Source organism: Asterias rubens, chromosome 21 (genome assembly GCF_902459465.1).
Source record: "Asterias rubens chromosome 21, eAstRub1.3, whole genome shotgun sequence".
In the NCBI taxonomy this organism is placed as follows: Eukaryota; Metazoa; Echinodermata; class Asteroidea; order Forcipulatida; family Asteriidae; genus Asterias; species Asterias rubens.
The window spans coordinates 11,220,152-11,247,453 of NC_047082.1; the positions used below are offsets into that span (position 1 = coordinate 11,220,152).

At 40.6% G+C, this 27,302-nt stretch overlaps 1 protein-coding gene across 5 annotated transcripts in view; it reads right to left on the reverse strand.

Annotated features, from left to right (window-relative positions):
* LOC117304329 (rho-associated protein kinase 2-like) overlaps positions 1-27,302 on the reverse strand; it is a 73,011-nt gene that overhangs the window by 11,535 nt on the left and 34,174 nt on the right. For 2 of the 5 annotated variants that reach the window (XM_033788717.1, XM_033788713.1), the window contains exons 12-32: positions 25,390-25,549; positions 24,679-24,712; positions 23,639-23,644; positions 21,948-21,968; positions 20,970-21,113; positions 20,036-20,116; positions 18,143-18,358; positions 17,348-17,513; positions 17,020-17,126; positions 16,363-16,507; positions 15,078-15,238; positions 14,374-14,558; positions 13,959-14,028; positions 13,266-13,369; positions 11,681-11,743; positions 11,120-11,243; positions 8,788-8,808; positions 4,308-4,401; positions 3,167-3,261; positions 2,451-2,642; positions 1,542-1,701 (exon numbers count right to left, since the gene is read on the reverse strand). In XM_033788717.1, the coding sequence (XP_033644608.1) occupies positions 1,542-1,701; positions 2,451-2,642; positions 3,167-3,261; positions 4,308-4,401; positions 8,788-8,808; positions 11,120-11,243; positions 11,681-11,743; positions 13,266-13,369; positions 13,959-14,028; positions 14,374-14,558; positions 15,078-15,238; positions 16,363-16,507; positions 17,020-17,126; positions 17,348-17,513; positions 18,143-18,358; positions 20,036-20,116; positions 20,970-21,113; positions 21,948-21,968; positions 23,639-23,644; positions 24,679-24,712; positions 25,390-25,549 (2,349 nt within the window). The remainder of the gene's footprint in view (positions 1-1,541; positions 1,702-2,450; positions 2,643-3,166; positions 3,262-4,307; positions 4,402-8,787; positions 8,809-11,119; positions 11,244-11,680; positions 11,744-13,265; positions 13,370-13,958; positions 14,029-14,373; positions 14,559-15,077; positions 15,239-16,362; positions 16,508-17,019; positions 17,127-17,347; positions 17,514-18,142; positions 18,359-20,035; positions 20,117-20,969; positions 21,114-21,947; positions 21,969-23,638; positions 23,645-24,678; positions 24,713-25,389; positions 25,550-27,302) is intronic. The other 3 variants (XM_033788715.1, XM_033788714.1, XM_033788716.1) reach the window with 3 other exon arrangements.

A 27,302-nucleotide genomic window follows, 5' to 3' on the forward strand; every position in this document is an offset into this window, starting at 1 on the left:
CAAAGAGATGGATGAAACGCGAAGGTAACATTGGAAAACCATAGGAGACAAGGAAACCATGAAAGTCAATCTCCGATGAGATGTTTTCAAAGGAGCTCATTACAGAAAGAATGTTTTCCTCAGGAAATTAAACCGACACAGACACGCATGAAGGAAACTCCGGACGGTAACACAATGGTAACCACCAATGTCAGGAAATGATTAGTGGACTGATAATAATTATTCTCATAATATCGAAGTCTTATACAGCAAAGCGCACGTACATGTATCTACCAAACAAGGTACATGTACTCAAGGCGCAGAGTATATACAAACTTTCAGAAAGATAGGTTATTGCAGTGATGAATTCTGAGACCCAATTAGTTAGCACCTTATAAGGGTTTACAAGGTGTTACGACGCATACAGCAGCCACAACCAGGAACACCAGGGCGAACCCCTTCTCTTTTTGATAAGTGCACTGGGTTCTTTTACATGCCTTACACAACACATAGGACCAACGGCTTTAAGTCCCAGTGCTGCCAACATTTGCATTTTGCAATCAGGGAGACTTTGTACAACAATCAGGGAGAATAGGATTTGAGGCATTGCATGGTGAGGTATCAATGTATATTTGGTTTGCGGTAACACCATGTGTGTATCTACTTGCCAGGTAGAGTTGTTCTTAGGGAACTGTCTTGCTTTATTCTACTGCCGTGGAGTAGATAATCGGAGGTTCGGGAGACTTCTCAGTTCTGAAAAGAACTGTCCTGCTTATTAACTATTACCAGGGCGGATGGTATAGAAATTAGACTGGACTACTAATGTACTTTAGCTTATAGGATCGTAATTAACTGTACTGCCGCGGAGTCAGTTCTGAAATTGGTCTCAACGTTTCGACTAGCTTGCTCTAGTCATCGTCAGGGAGAACTTTAGAATAACAGTCAACATAATTTTTCAAAATCATTCAAACAGCAATTTTCCACTGGTAAGGGGCACTTCCATGAAGAAAATTTGTATTGGAACTGTGCATAAGGCACCACAGCAAAAGCACTGGGCATCACTGCAATTGCTATGGGTGCTGTGGGTTATTTCGAGACCCGACTGTTTTGCGACTTTCTTTTTTTGGATGATGATCAGAGAGTACGAACGAACGAACGAGGGTAAACGAAAAAGATAATACAGTACCACTAGATGTCACCTCAAGTCATGCATGATTCACAGTAGTACAAACTGGGCCCAATTTCGTAGAGCTGCTAGGCACGATGAAATTTGTTTCTTAATAAAAACAGGATTACCAACCAAACTTCAATTTGTTGCATATTGCTCGTTACTGGTATTCAGCTGTTGTTTTCTTATCCTGAAAATCACATGGAAATTTGGTTGGTAATCCTGTTTTTATCAAGGCGAAAATTTCATGCTAAGCAAATTTTTGTGCTTAGCAGCTCTAAGAAATCTGGCCCAGAACACACGCACTCATGCTTGTTAGTAGAGAGCTGCTAGGTGACCACCATCCCACACAAGACGGGTGTTTTTATTTAAAATCAACTAACTCTACCCCTACCATCCTCACTCTCTGCGTCGCCGGCGCTACTGATGCTCATATTGTCCAGGTTCTGCTGCTGGATCGCCTTCAGACGGTGCTGCTGCTGCTCCAGCTCCGAGTCACGGCTGTCAAGCTCCATCTGTAGCTGGCATCTCTTCTGGTATTCTTCGTTATATACCTGCGGAAAAAAAACAATAAAATGGTAATAATAAGCAGGCCTGATACTTCACAGTGGCAACAAAGGCGATTGCCTCCATGCCCCCTGGTCATTGACTTGGTGCCCTTGAAATGCTCCAGTAGAAATGTGTAACTGTTTAATGTCTTATTTTCCTTGCTGTGTGTGGTTTCCCCACTTGTGCGCCTTGAGCATCTCATTTTAGCGCCTTACAAACATTCTTTATTGTTTATTTATTATTATTTCGTCACAGGGTACCATTTACCAAGGATAAATGCCTTGGTGCCCTTGCCCTTTTAAAAGAGAACCATAAAAAAATGCACGATCCCAAGCAGCACTGCTCTTAAAGAGGCTCTACTTATAAAGAGTACATTCTGGAGTCCTGAATCTCATTTCTGCATTGTGTTTCTTTGTTTTGCTGTCTTCTTATAACAATGTTTCTGTTTTGCATAGGTAATTTGGCCAGTCCCACCGATCTTGTTGAACAAGAGTCAACTGTACTCGGATTTATCGCCTATTATTATCATCAATTAGACCCCTTGCATAACGCGAAACGCTACACTGATGCGCACCTTTTCACGCACAAAGAACAGCTATCGTCCAATCATTTGCCTCCTTTGACCCCAGTGAGGGCGCTGTTTAACCCCAGTGAGGGCGTTTTTGAGTGTGTGACGTCACATGCAAGGGGGGTATAGCTAGGCAGAGAAGGACAGAACCAAAGGGGTGGGAGGAGACAGGAGAGGGTGACCTACCATCTGGAGGTCGGAATAATCTCTCATCTGCTTAGAGGCAAGTTGGTTGTGCTTAGCTCTCTCCTGGTTGAGCTGTTGCTCTAGTTTACGGCACTCTTTCTCCTTCTTCTTCAAGTCCGACGAGCTCGACTTGTTGCCCTTCGTGTTCGTCGTTATTTTTCGGTTCATCACTTCAGCGAGCTTGTTGACGGCCTGTTGGAAGAAAAAAACAAAATCACAAAGCTCAACTTGAGTCCAAATGATCAGGCACAAAATGCATGACAGCACAAAATGCATGACAGCACAAACGGCATGTGACAGTAGATGGTGGTTTGGAAGAAGTGAAACAAAAATGAAAAGCTCAACTTGCGTCCAAATGATCACACGCAAAAAGCATGAAAGTAGGAGTGGATAAGGGGCTTTCTGTGTTTGCCTATTAACCTAAAACAGGTAGAAATCTGCGATCTTCACAGAAAACCCTGTTATCAAAACCAAGTCGTATGGTTCCCGCTCTGTCCAATATGCAGCAGTTAAGCTATGGGACAGGCTTCCAAAGCTGGTTAAACAGGCTGAGACATCAGAACAATTCTGTTTACTTTATAATTACTGTAAACCCGATCCACATTGTGCCCCGCCCCTCACCCCCCAATTTCAACAAGGTCCTAGAGGTGGACGACAAGCAAAAGTAACACTACGCCATCCTGATTGCCCTAGTGTTGGGATGAAGCCGTACTCACCGCTTGTGTTTTGAGTTTCTCAGTGTCTAGTTGTTTCTTGTGAGTCTCCTTCATCGAGGCAATGTTTGCGTTATCCGTCTGAAGATGCTCAAGTTCTGTATCACAAATAAAATTAAAATAAAAAGTGTCGTGGCCGAGCGGTTAAGATCACCGAATTCAAACTCTGGTGTTTCTGATCAGCAGAGTGTGGGTTCGAATCCCAAGCCGTGACACTTGTGTCCTTAAGCAAGACACTTAACCATTGCTTCATCCTTCCGATGGGACGTAAAGCCGTTGGTCCCATGTGTTGTGTAACGCATGTAAAAGAACCCAGTGCACTTATCGAAAAGGGAAGGGGTTCGCCCCAGTGTTCCTGGCTGTGGCTGCTGTATGCGCCGTAGCACCTTGTAAACCATTATAAGGTGCTAATTAATTGGGTCTCAAAATTCATCACTGCAATAAACTTTCAGAAAGTTTGTATATACTCAGCGCCTTGAGTACCTTGTTTAGTAGATACGTGCGCTATATAAGACTTCGTTATTATTATTATAAAAATAAAATTAATGGGGGCTAATCATCGTTACTCGCAGCTAAGAGCTGAATTGCGAAGGTCGCGGCTAAAACGTAATAGAGAAGCTGGCATGCAAGGGCGCCTTTGGCTGCCAGCCACATCAACCCATTATGACCACGGAGCACAGCCACCGATCGAATGTGTTTGATTTTTTCCCGAGAGGAAAACTGGATGGTCTGGAAAACCCTCGTGGCACAGCAGAGAACCAACACACATCTCAAATCACATATGGCCCCGGCCGGGAATCGAACCGGGGTCACCTTGGTGAGAGGCGAGCGCTTTACGCACATGCCAACCATGCCACCCTATTGTAGCATTTTAACACAACTTGTCACTGACAGCCCAAACAGACACCTTGTGAACAAAACAGTTTTCATTTTTGTTTTCAGTTTTTTAAAGTTTCAAAGTCAGTTACAGTAATTATGCATTGAAAAAGTGGCAAATATAGTGTTGTAATACAATAGAATGTGTCAAAGTGTGACACAAGAAATTGTCAGTTATCAGATTCCATTGTCAGTTAGAGAATTTTTGGTTCTTTCTCCTATGTATTTTCTATTTTGTTTTTTGATTTTTTAAGAAGTTGTCTTATACCTGTCATGGCGTTCTGTAGTCGAGTATTCACTTCGTCTTTCTCAGTCATGGACATCTTCAGTCTGTTGTTGATCTGGTTGTTAGATTCATCCAGCTGGAAAGCAAAGATAAATAAAATAATAAACCACAAGGGAAACTGACTGCAAACATTTTAAATGAATATGGGTTGAAAAAAACAACAATTGAACAGAGAGGGGATTTTCACCAACGACCTTCATATTAACGTGCTGGCACTCTACCAACTGAGCTATCTAGCCCTACAGTGGTCGTCTCCCTATTTTGTCAATATCGTTTTTTGAGGCCATACCTGGGGAGAAGCAGCCTGGCCAGGGGACACCACTTTTTATTTCAGATATCAAATACAAGTAATAAACCACAAGGGAAACTGACCGGGTAAATTTTAAATGATTTTAAATTGGCTAGAGCCGGATTTGAGCCAACGACCTCCAAAATAACTTGCCGGCGCTCAACCAACTGTGCTATCTAGCCCTTTGTTGGCATTCTCCCTACTTTGTCAATAGGGACTTTTCGTTTTCGACAACGGATGGTTCTGCGACGGTGGTACAGCTAAACGTTGTCGTTTTAAGCACAACGAAGATTCATCCCAAGTACTGTCGTAGAAATTGAGGGACGACCGTCCTCAAAGCCGACGCATGCGCAGGTGACGCCAAATGTCATCTTTACCGTCGCAGAACCATCCGTCGTTGAAAACGAAAAGTCCCTAATATCTTTGGTTCGGGGATGCCAGTCAGACGCAATAGATATTGACATTCTGGCTAAAAACTTTTTATGAAACAAACCCAGGTCATTTAGTTGTTAATGTACATGTACATGTATGTTAATAGTGGACATGCAAGTTAGAAACATGAGTGTTATGATTTGTGAAGACTACGAAAGACGTCTTATGACATGATGTTCTTCATGCGTCATGCAGTACATAAGCCTTAACAAGACTCCAGTATACAAGTATTTTACTTAAAGGCAGTGGACACTATTGGTAATTACTCAAAATAATTATTAGCATAAAACCCGACTAGGTGACAAGTAATGGAGAGCTGTTGACAGTATAAAACATTGTGAGAAACAGCTCCCTCTGAAGTGACAAAGTTTTCAAAACAGAAGTAATTTTCCACAAATTTGATTTCGAGACCTCAGAATTAGATTTTGAGGTCTCGCAATCAAGCATCTGAAAGCACACAACTTCGTGTGACAAGGGTGTTTTTTCTTTCATTATTATCTCGCAACTTCGACCACCAATTGAACTCAAATTTTCAAAGGTTTGTTATTTTATGCATACATGTATGTTGAGATACAGCAAATGAGAAGACTGGTCTTTGACAATACCAATAGTGTCCAGTGTCTTCAAGAAGACTCCAGTATATGTAACCTTAAGTTCTTCATTAGAAAAAAATAAGAAAAAGTAATATTCTCAATATGATTTAATGATCAGGGCCAAATTTCACAGAACTGCTTAGGCATAAAATAGCGCAAGCTTAACATTTTCTGCTTAGCAAAACTAAGTAGAATACCAGCAACTTTTTGTCCGGTTACTTTATTTTGTAAGCATAATTTTGTTGTGCTAAAAAACTTGTTCTGCTTAAAATCAGCGCTATGAAATAGGGCACTGGTATTACTAGGGACTCTTGACCATCAACCAATTCAGGTATTAAAGGGGAGAGTGACAAGAATATCTCAAATAATATAAGCACATTGAAGGGACTATGTTATGATGAATGCAGGCCTGTGGTTATACATGGAATTATGAACTCTTAACAAGATCCATCCCACACAATCTCCATAGGGTGCGTTTTGATTAGCTTCCATGGGTCGACCCCGCGGTGCTCATTCGGGTGAGCCCCTGAGTGAGCCCCTGACAAGAGCCAATCGAACGATCACTCACCCTCTCTTGGTGATGTCATGCACCTCGGGCCAGCCCCCCAAGTGACCCGTTCCACAAGCAGGGCACCTGGGGCCGACCCGGGTGAGCCCCTGGAATGACGTCAAAGCTATTCGAACATACTGGGGGCAGATCGGGGTTGACCCAGAAGCTAATCCAACGCACCCATTGATTTGATTTGGGGGCACTACGTGAAAGCTCCATTAAAGACTTTTGGAGTTTGGCCGCCAAAACTCTGAAACTTTACATCCTTTTCTGTGAGTGTGTATTTACACTGTCATTACATGGGTCTTTAAACTTTATGGATGAGCTGCTAATCTGACTGGGGCACTCAGCAGCTCTAATGGCTTGTTCTAAATCAAATTCGAAGATAAGGATCCACTGTTTGGAGTAGAATAATATTGTGATACCAGGTGTGAGTTGGCTAAGACAAAAAGGATGTTTTATTGTGACCTCTTTCTTTAATGGAGCTTTCCCTTAATGGGAGGGCAAGCACATGCAGTCAATAACTGAGAGTTCATTATTCCATGTACAGCCCCAGGGATAGTCTGATCATGACGACACAGCTCCTTTAATAATACTTTCAAACTCTTCTCTAAAAAAACAAAAAACTACCTCTACGAAGTTAGAAGTAAAACATGCATTAGAGTCCCAAACGGGACTAGATCAAGGTAAAGCCATCTTGGTCATGTTCCACGCATGCAATAATAGTCATAGATGTTGATTCCTTCAGCCTCGCTACCATGGGCAGCGCGCCGTATCGATACCTCTCGTCACTAACCCCTGGTAGTGATGTACTGGGAAACAACGCTGATTGGCTCATGCATTAGATGTCAAGTGCGTGCACGCGTAGTTTTAAGATATTTGCGTGTTGATGATCACGCCCGCGTTTTTTATGACATGAACACATTTTTAAAAAAAAAACCAAAAACATTCTTTAAGACGAAAGACATGCATACGCGCATAGAAAAGATTGAGTAATGAGTACGTACGCTCATTAATGGCTCATTTAAATGTGCTAGCATATAGCACATTTAAATTGGCCAATTCCAGGGGTTATGATCGAAACAAGGCATGCTGGGGAAAAATGGCGCAGTGAGATCGATCACCCCTGGGAACGAGGTTGTGATTCCTTGGATACATATAGAGGCCAGACTACTTTTTGTTTCTAACTGGCCTAACTTTGGTTATATTGATGCAGCCATCTTGGTCATGTTCCATGCATGCAATAATACTCATAGATGTTGATTCCTTGGATACATAAAGGGGGCCAGACTATTTTTTGTTTCTAACTGACCTCAATTTGGTTATATTGATAAGGAAGGGGATGGCAAGATGGCTGCAGCATCAAGTGTCCATCAAACCAATTCTAAAGTTAAAATGTATGTCTTAGACTAACATATTTCTATGAGACCATGCATTTCTGTATAATTATTGCCATACGTGTACACCAAAGATGTCTAGGGTTTTTTACCGATTTTTCTTTTTTCATTTACTCTTTTCTTGTCTTGTTTTAGAAATATTCATAAGTATGCTTATTTGAGCAATCTCATAAATTTTCCATTACTTTGACCTTTTTAGTTGAGTGGAAGTGGGTCAAATCATGTGGAATTTTGGAACAAGCCATTTAAGGCCGCTATGGGCTTTTGGCATAAGCCAGTTACAGCCACTGGCTTTTTGGGTACAAGCCGCTGCATGTGCCCACTTCTGGAAATTTGGAACAAGCCATTTGCGGCCGCTGTGGGCATTCGGTGTGAGCCAGGTTACAGCCACTGGCTTTTTCGGGTACAAGCCGCACGTGCCCACTATTGGCTTTTTAGACTGGTTCAAACCATTTGTGGCCGCTATGGGTATTCAAAACAAGCTGTTTGCGGACACTATAGACCTTTTGTTGTACAAGACATTTCCGATCGCTATGGGCAGATGGCACAAGCTGTTTGCAGCCACAATGGGCATTTTGGTACCAGCAATTTGGAGCCGCTATAGACATTTTGGTGCAGCTGTTTGTGCAGCTATAATCTTTGTAAGGTTACGAACCAGATTCATTCCATCACCTTGTATTAAACCACCAACTAAATAAAATCCTGTATGAATTAAAATGTCAGAACCCCAAGGAAAAAGTTTTCATTAACATGTTAATTTGTTAAATAGGTAGAACAGTTGACGCCTTATCAGAACAAGATGTTGTACAATCGTTTCAGAAAGGCGTTCCAGAGTCGCGCCAAACCAAATTATTGAATTAAGAGCATGGAAAGTTCGTCATCTGAAACAGTTAGGAGCGACTGGAAGCGCTAGAAGTCGAAAAATCAACTGTTGCAGTCGTTCAAAATGACTCTGGAGCAAGTTGGTTTCAGATGTCGATCTTGTCATGAGCCGAACCTTATGTAAATGTTACATGTATGTTAAGTTTGCCTGCCTGAAACCAAAATGTATTTGGGTCGACCCAGAGTGGCTCCTAACGTGTTTGGTTCGGCACGACTCCGGAACGCCTGTCTGAAACTCTGCGTGAACCTTGTCTATGTCGGCGCTAGTGGATTTGATTTTGTGTTTAGTGAGACGGGCAAAGTGAAGAAAGCTACTTACTTCTTTTTGTTTCTCCTCCAACTAAAGAAGCGGCAAGATAAGAATGGAAAGAGAAGTTGAATGAAGATGAGTGAGACGATAGAACAAACACTTAAGAAAAAATCCCTGTCTTTAAAGGTCAGTTTATACTTCCTGAGAATGCTCATGCGATGTGAATTTTGACACAGCTCTGTTAACGCTGTGAATATTTTCGCAGGAGTTGAGCTGTGCGAATTTGTGACGTCACAAATCGTGTCATATTAACATTCATTGGAAGTATGAACCAGGCTTTGCTCAAAGGTTGGTGTGCTTGTACATGTGAAGTTATTCCACTGTATATACCCGTACTAAGCCCACTTCATGCATACTGGCTCCGACAATTGCCAAAAGTCCCTAGAAAATGTATTGAGTAATCTTTTTTCTATGAAGATTTCATGTATGAACAAATTTGTTTTTTTTTTACTTTTATAAATGTCTTGCAAAGACTCCATGTGTTCTCCTAAGTAAATGCCTCTGATTTATGAAGTGAGTGATTTTTGATAAAAATTACACACAGACATACACTGTACAAAAGCTTTGGAAATATGATGCCAAAACCTTGGTGCATACGCATACAGCGGATGTGTGCATTATGTGTGATGTAATGACAAAGGAGTACAGCTATGTCAATGGCTAGATTGCAGTCAGATACTACAGCCATAGTCGTTAGCCAAAGTCACTCAATCATGGTGCAGATGTCAAGAAATCGCTAAGGATTGGCCGTGTGGCATTTGAATTTCAATAAGAAATGTTCAAGCAGATTAATTGAGATTAGCTTTCAGAATCTGCGTCTTAATCCATATCAGTTCCTTAATCCAGATAAGTTTCTTAATCCAGATTAGCTCCCTAAAATGTTTGAAGGGGGTAACTCTTTCAAAAAATCCAAAAATAAATTAATCAAGCCTTGAAGATTGTTTTAGCATTATAAAAGTAAGATAAAAGGGTTGTTCAGATTTGCAAAACATAGCAATGCAAGGGTTAGAAGGTTTCACAAAATTACAAAAGCAAAGATTTTTTAAAAGAGACAGAACAAACAGTGTTACATTTTCTTAAATGTTGTTTCGTTTCTGGAGAAGGATTTCACAGCTACAAGGTCAGTTATTTTGAATATATAGATCTAAGGATTGGGCAAGAAAGCAATTTACAATCTACTTCGGGTTAATGGTTTTGAAAACAAAAGTGGGAAATTTGACAAAGATCATGGAAAGGCACACAAACAATTAATCCTTCATTGCTCTGTTCCATGATCAGTATTGATGAAACAGTGGTTTTAGGTAGGGGCTCATTAATGACCCAACTGCAAGATAAGAGACAAGGCTATACTTTCGGGGGTGTGGCTGGTTCAGGGTTACCCGTGGTATAATTGAGGGGATGGCTTTGATAGGGGCCTGATGAACAACCTGTCAAACTCAATATAAGATTGTACTTTTCAAGTAGCTGTTCGACAGGTGCGATACCTTTTTGACGAAGATGGTTTCAGTGAAGAAGAAAGCAATAGACCGATCCATTGAGCTCCGCCCACGGCGCACGTTTGAGCAAGAACACGTGAGCCACTCCAATGCCATTCTGCACAACTCTGCCGCGCGCGCCAAGCATACATGTACGCGCATGTATGTCAGACCTTATTTTGTTATACTTTTGGTTGCGCAATGGGTTGTGATTGGTGATTGGTCAATAAGTAACGGGGGCGGAGCTTAATGGATCGGTCTTTTGAATCATCTATCATACAGAATAACAGGATGTACATTGGGGTGTGTCTGATGAGGAGCAGCCTTAAACACGATGAGAGTATCTGGGGTGGGGCTAGTTATTAAATTAGCTGTGATGCATCGCAGAGAGCATTTGGGGCGGGGCCAGTTACCTGTGAAATGAGATTATTCTTTACGTTGGACACATGGATGAGAGAACGTGAGGTTGGGCTAGATATTAACTTAGCTGTGACACACGGCCGGGAGTAGTGGGGTGGGGCCAGTTACCTGTCATATCAGATAATTCTTCATGTTGGACAAGCAATTGAGGGTATCTGGGGCGGGGCTTGCAATCAATTGCTCGGAAAGATGGCTGAGAGTATTTGGGCGGGGCCAGTTACCTGTGAAATTAGATTAGGGGCTTGCAATCAATTGCTTGGAAAGATGGCTGAGACTACTTGGGCGGGGCCAGTTACCTGTGAAATTAGATTAGGGGCTTGCAATCAATTGCTCGGAAAGATGGCTGAGACTACTTGGGCGGGGCCAGTTACCTGTGAAATTAGATTAGGGGCTTGCAATCAATTGCTCGGAAAGATGGCTGAGACTACTTTGGCGGGGCCAGTTACCTGTGAAATGAGATTATTCTTCTCGTTGATGTCTTTTTTATATCTCTGGAGGTTTTCTTTGATCTCCAGTTCTCTCATTGTCTTCTCCTTCTCCAGATCAGCGCACTGCTCCTCTGCAATAGATCTACATTGAATACAGAAAGGATAAAATCAAAGATGATGCATTTTGTATACACAAAGTGTTCTTAAGCAACGCTGAAGATGGGTACACAAACATCTTACTTGCATTCCAAAACAACAATCATTTATATTTTACTTTAATTCCATTTATTTCCCCCGTTTCATTACTGGCTTGCGTTTGACAGACAACGTAGCCTTTCCTTCAGGGTCTTTGTGATGTAGACAGCTGTGTGGCCAGCTGCAAAGCAACTGGAAAATTTCCACATCTGGACAAGATGGTTACTTTTGTCCTCTGTCTGTGACTGGAATTAGGTGAAACCTTGCAGCTGTATGCGGCTGCTTTTGGGCATTTTGGTACAAGCAGCTTGTGGTCGATATGGTCTCTAATGGATTTATAAATGACATTTCTTTCCCAGGTTGATGGGACTTATTGATAATTACCTTGCAAGTTGCTCAGAATCCGCCTTGGTTAGAGCAATCTCAAGGTGTGTTGATAAAGAATCCCTGTTGGAAAGAAAACAAAATGATATACATGTAACCTCTCAATTATGGGTCAATAGACCGTATTGAATAACCCCTTTGTGACTACGAAAGTGGGCATCTGGTAGGGCAAACTGTATGCGCGTCTAAACGAGTACATCAATGAATCACGCAGCACGCAGCGGTCCCGGTTTGATTTCTATGGCACACGTCAGACAACCAACACGCTCACAGACGCCATGTTGGAGGGCAGGTACATGTACATGTATCTGAATGTTGACGTCATATTCAATACGGTCTATAGACGATGTGACCTATGTTTACATTCAAACCGCCCTCTGTTGACAAAACACTGTATACGCCATGTTTCGCCGGGCAAAAAGATGCGTAGTCATGGTAAGATTGCATACACTTTCTAGCTGGCTGCCAAAACACAAAGGTTTTGCCCGGCGGTATGCGCGCGAATCATGTTATGGTTTTCGAGTGACTTCAGAGGTCACATCGTCTATAGCTTGCTTTTAGGAGACTCCCACAACTTACTCATTACATTGTATATAAAGTACCATAACGCTTATCGTTTTATCGAGTTGAAAACAGCGGTTCTTTTCAGAACCACCCCCAACTCATTTAGAGATAGTCATTACATGGTATTACCACAAACCTTTCCACATCGTATTTCCACCATGCAAAGTTTAAAATCCTGCTTATCGTTTTGTAAGCAAACTGATTGAAGTTTTAATAAACTGAACTGAAAACTGAACACTACCCACGAAAGCTTACTTGGTAACGAGCAACGGATAGCTGTTGAGGGTATAAAACTTTGTGAGAAATGGCTTCCTCTGAAGTAACGTAGTTTTTGAGGAAGAGATACATGTGTACATGTAATTTCTTACTAAAATAGTAAAAGACTTCAGCTGAAGCCTTCTAAAAATGCATCTCGAAGCACACAAAGTAATGTAACAAGGGTGTGATTTTCTTTCATTATTCTCTAACGAACTCGATGACCAATTGAGCCCAAATGTTCACAGGTTTGCTATTTTGTGCATATGTTGGGATACACCAGGTGAGAAGACTGGTCTTTGACATCTAGCAAACGTGTCCAGTGCCATTAATCACAAATTTCCTGATTTTTCCACAAAAAAAAACAAATCGGAAATCAGACTGAAGTAGGGAGAGTATCATGGTTCTCTGTAGACTGGCTCTCGCACAGTGTAAATAGTGCACAACCTTCTCTTTCGTTTTCTTTTAAATCTCTTTGCACCTTGCACCGTCGACCAATGACAACGCAGAATCCCAGTTTAAGCTTCCTACGTGACCTGTATTGACCCCATGCTAGCACGTCACACACGGCGACTGTGCCACGCTCACCATTTTGGTCGGCAATTAGGTTTACGTGTACACGCCGCGACGCTAAAATGCGCACTTCCTTGAATAACGCACAGTGACATTGCCCACCAATATGGCGCATCCAAGACAATTCGATGATGACATCAGGTGAATTGGGTCAATAGGGATTATTTTATTCAAGACTCTACTCAAGACGTACCTTTCAGATTCTAGTGAGATGATACTCTGTTTTCTCATCTCAAGTACCCGCTCCACCTCCTCCATCCTATCCTTCAAGACAACATTGTTGTTCTTAAATAACACCTGCAATTAAAATAATACAAAAAACATCTTGTTATGAACCTATCTGACTTAGGTGGCGTGTCCTAGGGCTGATTTCACAAAGAGCTAAGATTGGTTTTACCTACAAATCAATCGTAGTTGCTAAGTAAAGTGTGATGTCACAATACAAATCACTATGGTATAACTGACAATTTATCTTGTGATAATTTTATAGCTTTGTGAAATTCGGCCCCTGGTCGAGCAGTCAAGGGCACTGGACTTGAGCTCTGGAGTCTAGAATGGCAGAGTGAGTCATTACGGGTAATCTCCAATAAAGAAACAGGCCAGAGTAAAACATCCTTTTTGTTCTAGCAACTCACACCTGTTATCTCCATGTAATTCCTTTTCCAAACGGTGGACTTTTATTGGATCATGCACAAACCATAGGGCTGCTGACTGACAGAGTAACTGTTCATCCATTAAGTTTAAAGGGACGAACCAGCTTCGATGGGCTAATTGGTTTTACACAGTCAACTAAAATATGACTCCAAAGGCCTTCCAGGAGAAATGGAGAAGAACCACTTCCTAAAAGAAACCATAAAACTTGGCAACGACTCTTTAAACATCTTACAGTGAACTGCTGCTCTGACTCCAGATTCTCCTGTAACTCCTTAATCTGTAGATTGGTGAGGGCAGCATTCCTGATCGAGCAAAAAACAAACAAATAGCTTTGTTATACCAAGGTAATATTTAAGATTATTTATCGGCGGAGAACCAACTACATGAGATCTACAAAAACATGAACATAAGTGATGTATTGTACATGCACCCTACAGGGTAAATTATCTTGCTCATGCCATCGTGTTGTACAAGGCGCTGCAAACGACCAACGATGGCATGAGCAGGTTTTAATATAGAATGTGGATGGGAAGGTTGTTCAAGAGAGTGGGTGTGGCAATTGAGAAAGGGCATTTTCCGTAGTGAGTGCAGGGGGATAGGACCAGTGATGAACTTATTCAATGATGAGTCAATAATGATCTCCTTACTGTTTGTACTTCTTGTGAGCGTCTTTTTGTTTGCCGATGGTGTTCTTGAGCTCCTCAATCTCAGCTCGGAGACGCTTCTCCTCCGCCTTGAGATTGTTGATGTGTTGATTGGCACTCTTGAGATCTGAGTTGATGAAAGACTTCCTCTGTACCTCCTGCTCCAGCTGAAGATTCAGCTGTTCCATCTGGGAACAAAACAAAAAAACATTCAGTCACTGACATTTCAGTTAACATAATAATAATTACAACTAAGCTTGGGCGATATCACGATATTATCAAATATCGCGATATTAATTTGGAAACGATTTCGATATCGGTTCGATTTGGTTTTAATCGAAATATTGATATATCGCGATATATCGCGATATATCGCGATATTGATTAAATATCGCAATATCACGATGTATTTGCTAGCTGAGACATCTTGCACCCCATAGGTTTGGAGTAAAATCAGAAGAATTGGTCATTAGAACACCTCTCTTATGCTTTGACTGTCTCTTCTACAACTTTTACTTGGAGTTTGAAGACTGATGATGTCAAATTTAATGAATCGCGATTATATCGAATATCGCGATATATTGTCGGCGATACATCGTGCATAAAATAAATCGATATCGCCCAAGCTTAATTATAACATTTATAGACGCTATATACGTAAGATTCTACTAAGCCACCTTGTTCCCAGATCCCACCATTGCTCTTACCTTAGCATTTTCTACCTTCCTCTGTTCTTCTGCTCGTTGCAGCTGCTGTAAGGCCTGTTTGAGGTCGATTTCCTTCATGGATTTCTCCTTCATGGCCTGCTGCCAGCTGTCTTGCTGTTTGACACGGCCGTCCTTCTCTGCTGCTAACTGCTTCTTCAAGTCTGTAGAAAAACAATAATTCGGTTGCTTAATGCTTGTATGGTTAGAGGAAGAGAAGTCCAAAATAAAGTTGTGCAAAGTTGCACCTTCGACATTGAGATTCTCTTTGGGTAGCTTGTAGAAGCTTTAACAGAATGTTATAATAATCATTGGTTCTCAAAAAATCTATTGCAGCATGGCATAATAACCATTTTTTCCCGCAAAACATTGAATCTGAGCAACAATTCATGCATGAATCCTTTCTCCAATATCTGAGAGTTGGAGTCTGTTGTTACCTGCTTTTACGTTAGTAGTCGCCAGTCACACAAGGCCTGAAGGCCACTTCAAGGTGTGGGCTACAATTATTTTTTTCCAGAGGCCGTTGCCACCTACTCCTAGGGCTGAAACAGGGTTTACCCCTTTTGCAGTCCATCCGGATGTAGGCTTGGGACTGTCTACGCTCACCATGTTGGTAGGCAATAGGTTTACTAAAATGCGCACTTCACTAAATAACGCACATTGACATTGCCACCAGTATGGCGGTTCCAAGATTATTTGATGATGACGTCAGGTGAATTGGGTCAATAAATCAGTATATTGATGCCACGCTCACCATGTTGGTGGTCAATAGGTTTAGGTGTAAACGCTGCGCCGTCTAAAATGCGCACTTCACTGAATAACGCACTGTGAATTTTTTCCACCAGTATGGCGCATCCAAGATTATAATGATGATGACGTCGGAGAATTGAGTCAATATATAACTCATACGGGATTTGAACCCTTACCATACCAGGCATGCAACTGCCCATTGAAAAAAAAAAAGAGGAAAATTTTCAAAGGCACAACGCAAGTGTGGAGCGTGGCAGCCGAAACGCCACGGGACATGAGACCCACAATGGTACCCTAGAAAATGTTGAGGTTTATTATGCTCTGAGGTGCATTGTTAGCATGTACACGTACTATGCTCATTTTACATTATTGTTGTTGTACCCATTGTTGTTGCCATGCATTTATTAGGTTAAAAAAATATAGTTAAAAAAATAAAAAATAAAAATAAAAGATTTTCTTTTTTTAGCGCTTATCATTTTTTTTTTTTTCGCGGAATTCCGCGGAAACGCGTTAGAGTTGCATGCCTGCCATACTTTACCTTCAATAAGCTGTATATGAGCCTCTTCCTGTGTCCTTGTAATGCGGCCAGCCTCTGCCGATGCTGTAGCAGTCTCCAAACGGTGTTCACTCTCCCTCAGTTCACTCTTGGTTGACTCAAGATCAAACTCTAGACTAGCTTTGGTCTGAACAAAACAAAAATGACGAAAACTTTACTTAAGCTCCGAACCAGGAGCCAATCAGAGAATCAGCGCTTACTGTAAGCGGAGAATCGGCGCTTACCATAAGCAAAGAAACATTCCCTATCCTCTTACCCATGTGCAAATAGACATTGTTGATGGGAGTGCAGACCGCACAATGAGAACCAACATTGAAAGGGGGGCACAGGGGCTGTGGTGTGGGGGCCCATCGACAATGGCCGGGGTTTTAATAATAATAATAATAATTGTGGCATCTTATTTAGCGCACATGTCCGTCACTCAGTGACACTCCTGGCACTGTAACATACAGTATTTCCTGCAAGATGTGAGACCACTTAGTATTGGGGGGCTGGGCTTCTTCCGTTTCCATACAGCTGGTATGATGTAGAAACCCCATGATTGTGTACTGTGCCTGTCTTTATCCTTGTGGATGAAGACAGGGGACAAGATTAACGAGAAAGGGACTTGAAAATTAAAATATTGAAGCCAGTATTCACCTGTTCTAATATGATGATCTGTTCTTGCTGTCGCTGCTGCTCAGCGATGGCACGGCTCTCATCCTCCTTCAGACGGAATACATCGGCCGTCAGGTTGGTGTTACGACCTAGGAGTAAAATCGATCCAATTTATAACACACTGTGCTCAAGGGCAGAAGTGTCACCACCAGGCATCGAACCCACACTCTCCTGCTGACAACACCAGAGCTTGGGTCCGGTGACCTAGACCAAGCCACACCACTCTTTTTAAATCTAAATTCTTCAAGAACTGCTTCTGGGATTTTAACATCTGTGTCTCTGTAAAGAAGGAGCAATTACTGAGACTTACGTTCAACTTCTGCCTTCATGTCTTCCATTCTGCCCCGCCCGCTCCTCTCTTCCTCAAGGAGATTCTGCAAGGAGATAATCTCGCGATCCAGGGACTGTTTCGTCTCCAGGATCTGATTATATTTGTCCTTGGTGTCACGGATGTCCTGCTCCAATAGCGAGTTACTCTGTAAGAGAAAAAAGTTCAACCAAAGAGATTTGAATTTCTTGTAAAAGTGTACTTCATTTGTACTGACTTGTTTTTCTCTTCAAAGAAAAGTTCAACAAAAGAGAATTAATTTTTGTTTTAATTGTACTTCATTTGTACAGACTTTGTATTTCTCTTTTAATATTCAATTTGCTTAGACATCACAAGTCCAAACAGTGACCTCACCGGGGTCAAAAGAAATAGCATTCGTTGAGAGTTGTGCATGGTGCCCATACCGTTGTTTAACCTCAAGAGATGTGGCAAATGCAAGGGATCTATCAGTGGACTATACATTCAAATTGGTCCACGTTCTTAGAAAATGAAAACAAAGTTCAGATCTTTTATTTTTGCTGTTTTAGTTTTTGTATCCCTTCTCTAAAACAATGCATTGACAAGGCTTTACTGTGACTTTTACGACCCAATTTTATTGCAGTACATTTGTCTTGAACAAAACAATGGAGGTATTGCAGCCAGTTACAGTCACTATGGGCATTGTGGTACAAGCCATTTGCTACTGTTATGGGCATTTGGGAACAATCCACATGTGGCTGCTGCAGGCATTTTTGTACAAGCCGCTTGAGGCTGCTATGATCTCTAAACGTCACCCACCTTCTGTTGATCAGCCAGTTGCTTCTTGTACTTAGACAAGGCGTCCGCATCACCGTGCATCTGCTTATGGAGATTGTCAATCTGCCTCTCCTGCATCGTCATCTTGTCCTGATTGGACATCAACTCCCGGATTCTACTCTCGTACTGGGTGATGTTCTTCACTTGGGACTCCAGCTGGCGGTTGCGTTCACTTTCGTACTCCAGTTTTCTCAAGGTCTGCCGAGGGAGAAGAAAAGTGAAGTTGGTTTACTTGTTGCATGTGACAGAGATGCCAACATTGAATTTTAAAAAAGAGTAGCATCTCCCAAATGTTAAGGGCGAGCGCAGCTTGGGCTACCTATACCGATCTTTCTTTTACTCTCTACAATGCTAATTAGCTCATTTTCAGGCATTGTTGTGAAATAACAATTACCTGTATGCATCAACAGAACAGCTACAAATGTTTATAATGGCCAGTGAAAAGAAACTTGAAAAAAAAAACTGATTTCCCTCATCTTCTGACTATGTTTCAAAAATAAATGTAACATAAAAAAGGGTGGCCTTACTTAAATGTAACATAAAAAAGGGTGGCCTTACTTAAATGTTTTTGTTTTAATGATCAGAAATGCAACAACAAGCTATTGGGAGGGAGAAAAAAAAAAAAAAAAGTGTCCGGATTTTGGGCAAAAAATACGTGTCCGTATTTTGGGCATTGTCTGGACATCGGCGCTACAATTACTGGTAGGAAAACATGAAAAACTGTCTAGCTTAGACCTCGGAGGCCACTCAGTTGAAGGTATTTTTGTTCAGAAGGTCTCCTTTTTTTGTCGCCATTATTTCGTACTTTTTTTGCCAAGCTTCGATGAAGTACATGTACAGACAGCGTGGGCACAATAATAGTGGATACATGAGGAATGAGGTTACTGTGGCACGTTTAGCTCACACACAACCTCATTCCCCACGCACGTGTGCACTATTCCCCATCGTGTAATAGAGATCAATGGGTACGATCTTGCAGCAATCACTAGCGTAAAAAATGCACACTCAGCCGGCCAGCCAGCGGGGGAGGGCACGCAACAATCATTACGTCGAGACACGTACATTCTTCGAGTGAATTCGCCGCTATTATTCAACACTGCGTTCTAAAATAAAAAGTGTGTTTTTCTTTTCTGTTACAATTGTTTTGATATTTTTCTTAATTTGTATTTCCACTTAATAGTTCATTCGTTGTTTGCATGTATTGTACGATTTAATAAAATTATATTGGGCGGCTTGTTTAGCGTGTTTTATTGAGTATTATCGTAGCGTCGTAGTCACGGCTCGAAATCGTATTTGCTACGCCCAAATCGTGTATGTTGGTATCTCTGATGTGACATCTGGGCCCCAATCTCATAGAGCTGCTTAAGCAGCAAATATTGCTAATCAATTTTCTGCTTAGCAGAGCAGAGATGAGCAGGATACCAGTCTCAAATTGTACATGTGGCATTGGGGTTTGGCCGGTGAACATTTTCTGGTAGGTATTAAAATGTTCTGCTAAGCTACTTTTTGTGCTTAAGCGGCTCTATGAAATTGGGCCCTGGTTATACAGCAGGTCCAGTTTGATTGGTGTCTGAACATGCTGAATGGCAACCTCGACCAATGATATTGAACAATAGGGGACTGTCATCACTAGGCTAGATAGCTCAGTTATGCTCTCTTCACACTGTATCTCTTATAATAATAATAATAATAATAATAATAATAATAATGACTAGTCCTAGGAGTACGACAAACTTACTCCTCCTTACTTGAGATAAGACTAGTCTCAACTCTTTGTGAAATCCACCCCACTTAGTTGATCGAGCAGAGTAAAACGAATCTTCTCAATCTCTTGTTCCCGATCTCAAGTTCCCTGCATCCATTTAAGACCTTTACCTCTTTCTGTTCATGTTTCTGCTCAGCAATCAGTCTCTCCTGATGCATCTGTTTCTCTTCAAGGCGTCTCCTGTCATCCTCCTTAAAAATATCATTACAAAAAAAGAAATCCGCTTCAGTTTATTATTCTAAGAGTGCTTCCCTTCACTGTGCTCACTATCTCAAATAAGTACACTGCTCTGAATCTCAAATTTGCTACACCAATTTACAAAACAAAATTGGCCCCTTCATCTTAGTCTATTGACAATATTAGGGCGCAATGAACAGCAATTTTCCTTGCACTGCAATTACATTTTGTTTTTTTCCCCACATTTTGACTGCCTACAAATTTTGTTTTCTTCTATAAAAACAAAAATAGAAAACAACCGAGAAGAAAGGTTGACTTGTTTTCTGTCATGTAAATTTGGTTCAAACACTGTCAAAAAATACTGTAATCTTTTTAGTTTTTTTAAATGGAGTTCCTTAATTACACCTATAGGGCTCGAATGGTCCAGTGTAACTTTCGAGCCCCTACCATAATCTAGTTCCTTCCACAGTCTTAATAATAATAATAAACACCGTTTTTGTATAGCGCTTTTCACACCCAGAGGGCGTCCCAAAGCGCTTCACATTATTACCCATGGTCACTGGGTCTTGATCCACTTCTTATACCATCTTAGCTCCCTGGTGGGGAGTATGCAGCCTGTGCTACATTAATAAGTGCTACTAGGCTACATTGTAAATCAATCACAAAAACCATCTCTGCCCTCATAGGTACCCATTTACCCCTGGGTGGAGAGAAGCAATTATAGTTAAGTGTCTTGCTCAGGGACACAGGTGTCATGGCCGGGATTCGAACCCACACTCTGCTGAACAAAAGCACCAGAGCTTGAGTTCAGTGCTTATCCGCTCAGCCATTACACCCCACGTCTTCCCCTTGGCAGGGTTGGCTCACCTCTCTAAATAGCTGTCTGTTTAGTTTATCAACTTTGGAGCAGCTGTGTCTATACTTATAGTCAATGGACTCCCTGGCCTGTTTTTCCTGATCGAGAAACTTCTCCATTTCCTGAATCTTGGCCTGAAGGCGACCAACCTCTTTCTGCAAACAAACAACAGAAAGAACAATAGAAGGCATTGTCTTACCACCAAAAAAAAACAAAAAACAGAACAATAGAAGACATTGTCTTACAAACATAACAATATAAAGAACAATATAATGCATTGTCTTGCAAAAAAAAAACAATAGAAAGAACAATAGCAGGCATTGTCTTAATTTTTTTTTATAAAGAACAATAAAAGTCATTGTCTTACCGCAAAACAAAACAATAGAAAGAATGTGAGACTTTTGGGGACTCTAGGTAGCAGCAGACTTACCAGGTAAATCTATTGTTCTTGGAAATGTGAGCAATGCAATACATCAAATCAATTGTTAGAAATAAACACTTAGCTGAACAATGATTTGAGAGCAATCCCCGTTCTTTGAATCGAATGATAAATATTAAAAGTGCTTAACAAAAATTTAATATTATTTTGTCTCTGTACTGAGCTTCACGTATGTACGGATCTGTCAAACAGGATATCCCGGCTCTGTGGATCTTTTTGCTAGCCTGTGATGTCGCATGTTACCTGGTATAGGTTAGGTTACAAGGAAGCAATAAAAAGTATTGACAAGCAAGAAGGAAACACTAGAAAGTATTGCCTCAGAGCAAAAATAAACAATAATGTCATGTAAGGCTCAAAGGCTCAATTATGGTTCTTGCTTTTAAAGGACACAAAAGTGTCACAACCGGCACTCAAACCCAAACTCTGCTGATCAGAAACACCAATGCTCTTAACCACAATTATCACAATTATCATATTACTACGCTTGCACTGTTGTACATGTACGCATGTTAAAAAAAAACTGGGGGGGAAAAAACATTTTAAAACTTACCGATGACGATGGTCCTGGCCCCTGAATAACACAAAAAACTCATTGTTAAAAGTTGTCATTGAGAAAAAATTGTATCCTAACAAAAAACTTTATGCTAACAAAAAAACTTGTATTATATTTCACACAGTGCTTTACAAATCCATCACAACTTGACCGATCATTAGGATTTGGAACTGCTAAGCATTTAAGGGGCAAAAGCTGCTTAGGAGTATTAATTAAAACAATTATGCTGAGCATGATTTTGAAATTTTCTTATGCACTACATGTAAGGCTTGCAACTTTTATTTCTACAGGTTTTTTTTTTTCAAGGTATGATTAAAAGACAAAGTACCCCATAATCATCAACCAAATAAGTGTTAGTTTTAATTTAATTGATTGCAAATGATTATCAAACCAGTATTAATCATCCAGACATATGAATCTGGCATACATTGTAAATACTTGTTAAGGCCGACGCTTTGAAGCCCCCAAACATAAGTTTCTTATTTCAATTGCCACAATGGAAATAAGCTTGATATGAAACTGCATAACATTGCTGACATAACAACATAAAGGAGAGGTGGGATCACTGTAAACTAATTAAGAGGATGGGACACATTATATCTCACAATTTCAAGATTATTACCAATTCAATAGCAAAATTATAAAATTTAACATTATCATATGTTTAGAGACATTTAGTCAATACAGTTGCCTACGCAAAAAACAACATGACATTGACAACACATTTATTAGTGTACTGACAGGCCTGGAACTACATCTTTTAGAGGACAAGGTCATTTTCACTTTGCAAAAGGAACTTCCAAAGGGAAATCTTGAAAAAAATTCTGAAGGGAAAGCAGGGCCAAAACCATAGGCAACAGATGTCTTCATGACCTCCATAGCCTTAGCCTTTTTGTCAAGGCCTTTGCGGATTGGACAGCTTCGTAGAGCCGCGGTCCCGAGCGACTGGAACGGGAGACCACACACGCGAGTGACTCTTATTCATAGTCTAATGAGGTGTAACTTGTAAGTTGTGTTGGCCTTGTCTCATATGTCTTGTGTGCTTCCCTTTTCCTTTGTCCTGTCATGGTTCCGTGGTCTTATGTTTGTTTGTCCATATGTTATGGTACAAAAGCATTCTGCTTCACCTTGTACACCTAAATGTTGTCATTCTGTTGATTACTATTGATTCAATGTGCACCAAATGTATTTATTATCTCATGCTACTGTGTTACTTGGGTAATTTCAACTTCATGTGCTTTTTGTAATGAATTACAGCATTGAAATAAATGTTCCTGAATTGAATTGAATTGAATTGAATTGAGTGGCGAAGCCACGAGGGCCTTTTCCAATTTGTTTTGCAGTTTTGTTTGTAGAGTTTTGCGGTTTTGTTTGTAGAGTATGAAACGTGCATTAATGTATGCTGACCCGCTGACCCCCGTCACTTCTGATAAGTTTGGACTTTTGCTACCCTTTTGGGTAGCAAAAGCTGAGATTCAAAGAAACACATAAGAAACCGCAAACAAGTTGGAAAAGACCCTCGTGGCTTCGCCACTTGCATGTGTGGTCTCCCGTTCCAGTCGCTTGGGACCGCGGCTCTACGAAGCTGCAAAGCCACGAAGGCCTTGACAAAAGACCACCATAGCCTCTGCGTAATTCCAGGCCAGTACTGAAATAAATGTACTTTTTTTTTTAAAGAAACAACTCACATCATGCTAATGTTAGGTGAAACCAAAGGTCAAAGTTCACACCAGAGTGAGGTTGGATCCCGATCAAGCGAAACCATAGATGGATAAAAAGAACAAGAACACGATTAAGTTAGTCAGCATTCTACACTTCAATTCGAGAAGGGCTGTTAGTCTACAATCTACATGAGCATGTACAGAATGAAGGATAGTCGCTTTATTTATGGGTTTTTTTTTTTCTTTGTATGCGCTTTGAGCTCCTTATAAGGTGGATATTGCGCAATATAAATATTCATTATTATTATTATTGTTATTATTATTATTTAAGATTTACCGTGTGATGATGTAAGGGGAATCAGACCACTAGGCCCTAACGAGGTGTTATTTGAAAGCTCTTATTCTCTATCTTTCTAAAGAGGAAATACATGTCATCACAGTTTTTGATGTTGAAAGGAAGTGCTGGGCTTACGCATGGAGCGCCATCGCATATCAAGACGTAGAAATCATTTGGAATAACATATTTTCTGACAATTGTGCGAAAAATTTAAGTCACTGTGGAATCACCCCTTCATTTAATTGTAGCTTTCCCAACTTCATACCCCTCAAACCACCTACACAGAGGAGTAAAAACATAATGCAACTACAGTCGACTCCAATAATAACAAGGGGCTGGAACAGGCCAAATCACACTTTAGAACAAAAATGTTGTTCTAAGAGGACGGCAAAACGAAGAAACACAAAGTAGAAATGAGATTTGGGACTTAAGAATTTGCCTAATTGCTTGGTCTTTATAAAGAGGGTGGACTATTCTACTGTTCCTGCAAGCTGGGCATTTAAGAACTGTAAAACATTGCACTTTGAAAGAGACTAACATTAGTAAGAAGTAATCAAGCATGCGGACAGATAGGAGATGAAATGTTCAAAACTCTACAAGATTGATGTAATCTCTACAAGAATGGATCAAGCACATAGAATAGAGGAAAAAACAGCACATTGTGAAGAGGCTGATGGCTTTTGTGCTGCTGCGCTTTAATTTGACTAATTTGAGAAATTTGTGGACTTACCTTATCGCTGCTTCCATTTCGTGTACTGAAAAGTCTGTGAAAGAAAACAAGAAATTGAAATAAAGTCTTAATACTATTGATGTTTTTAACAGAAAGGTATTCATGAATGGGAATAAAAGAGTGTTGACCATGCCTTAAACAGCCGTTTAAAACCTTGCAGAGTTGTCGTGCAGTAAAGGACCTCTCTTTGGCATGACCTCGACCCTGTTGGTTTTAAACAGCAATTTAAGACCTCAACACTACTCTTTTAATCAAATACCACGTGGGGGTGTTTAAACAGCTGATAATGACCAGCTGGAGCTGTTTATAACGGGTTGTTTTCGGATATCATTTGTGCACAACCTCGTTCCCGGGGTGATTGATCTCACCCATGGATACGAGGATGCACTACTCCGCGCATGAATGCATATCCGAAAACTGTCTCATAAAAATGAACCACATGTACAGAGCTTAAGGACCCTCGGAAAATAGATAAGTTTTTACAGAGTTTCCTACTTTATTACGCCTTTTACCCAAAATGGCATATGAATGAGAATAAAAGAGCAGTGACTCGTTCTTAAACTGCAGTTTAAGACCTTTGTAGGGTTGTGGCCTTTATCACACATCCACGACCCTGCCGGTTTTAAACAACCGTTTGAGACCTCGTCGTCACTTTTTTATTCCCTTATTCAGAACCACAATTGACAGTTAGGAGATTCTAAATAGGCTTACTTGTTAATCCTGTTGTAGGTGAAGCCAATGAAAGGTAAGTTGTTGCCAGCGAAGGCCTTGGGTGACACAAAGTCTTCATTTTGTCGTTCCTCCGGTTCTATTTCATCAAAGTTACTGGTGTCCACATCACTGGATAACTCAGGCACTACCGGTGGAACAGCTAGACACAGGAGAAAAAAATTATTGAGAGTGCTTAAAGCCATTGGACACTTTCGGTAAACAGTATTGTTCAAAGGCCCACACTTCGTGTATCAGAACTTATATATAAAATAACAAACCTGTGAAAATTTAGGCTCAATCGGTCATCGGAGTCGGGAGAAAATAACGAGAAAACCCACTCTTGTTTTTGCGCGTTTCGCCGTGTCATGACATGTGTTTACTATAATCCGTAATTCTCGATGTCGAGAACTGATAATTGTTTCAATGTTTTCTCAAAAAGTAAAGCATTTCATGGAATAATATTTCAAGAGAAGTCTTTTACCATTACCTTCTGTAAACCCTGTAAGTTATTTGTAAATCTGTGAACTTTTATTTATTGTTTCTGTTCCAAAAGTGTATAATGGCTTTAACAAATGAAATTTAGACTGGGTTGCGCTGTTGAAAGTGTTTTCATCAGATCTTACAAGAATGAAAACAGCTTTTAATATCCACTTCTGTATTTCCTTTGACAAGACTTTGTGACCACACTTTTAAATATTGTAAACTGCCATTGCATTCCATACCCTTCCGGGGCAAAATTTGTCAACATACAAAATATTTGATGACATCATTCTGAGAAAAATAGGTCTGTACATTTTTGCTTAGGAATGTTTTGGTTCATGCCTGACTTTCAGTGATATTCAATAATAGCAGCCTTGATTTTTTTACATTTTGACCGACGAAATATTCCTACTTGAAATTAGACCCATTACATTGTAGTTATTGAAATACAAAAACGCATGTTTCAAATTTTACTCTGAAAAGGTCAGGAATAAACCAAAACGTCACGGAAAATTGAACTGGACATTTCTTTAACAAGAGTTGTCAGTATTGCCATAGCACTTAATTTGTATTGTGACCCAATTTTTTTTCTCAGCAATTAGTACTGACACAAATAGACCATGGGATGGGTATTGAAAAGGGGCCTCCTTTTGGGGGTTCCGTGGTCCCCATCTCCGGACCGCATGAAATTTGACGCACAATGGTTTTCAATGGTACTGAATCCAAATTTGGTTGTTGCTAAGCTCTTAAACTGCACAGTTCGTGAACAGACAAATTTTTGGGTCATTTTAGGTCAAAAACAGTATTTTTTGATAACGTCTATATACACTGGGACTATTTACCAATCGTCACGGCAGTGCAAGAACCTTTTCCAAGTGTTTAATGTGAACGATGTCAATTTTCCCCTTTTCTGTCCGATTAACATGCAAAGGCCTACAACAACAACCCATGGTTTTTATTGATTGAACATCAAGTACAATGCCATTTGTTTTTTGTTGCTACGACGTGCGTGTGTTAAATTTTTATTATCACACGCGCGGCCGAGTAAGATGTAGGACGCAGACGCACTATTTTGTTCGTATTCCACTCGCCCTTGATGACTTATAATTTTTTCGAACGAGCCTGTGAATCGGCATCCTTTTATTCAGGGGTTTGAAGAAATACTCTGTATGTTATAATGGTACAGTGTGGGAACGAAACACGATAATGCTTCGAATGACGTCACCCACATCGCAGGCTTCCGAGGATTTTTAGATCACTATTTGTCGCTGTAATTGTTTCTTTTCGGGATTCGGTGCAGGATTTTCGCCAAGCAACAGCAAGTAATGGATTTTCTGTATTTTATTTCATACCTACATACAAAAATTGCGTGGTCCAAAAGTGGGGGCTACGGTTTTGAACAATTCTAGCGATCATCCCATGGTCTAAAAGTG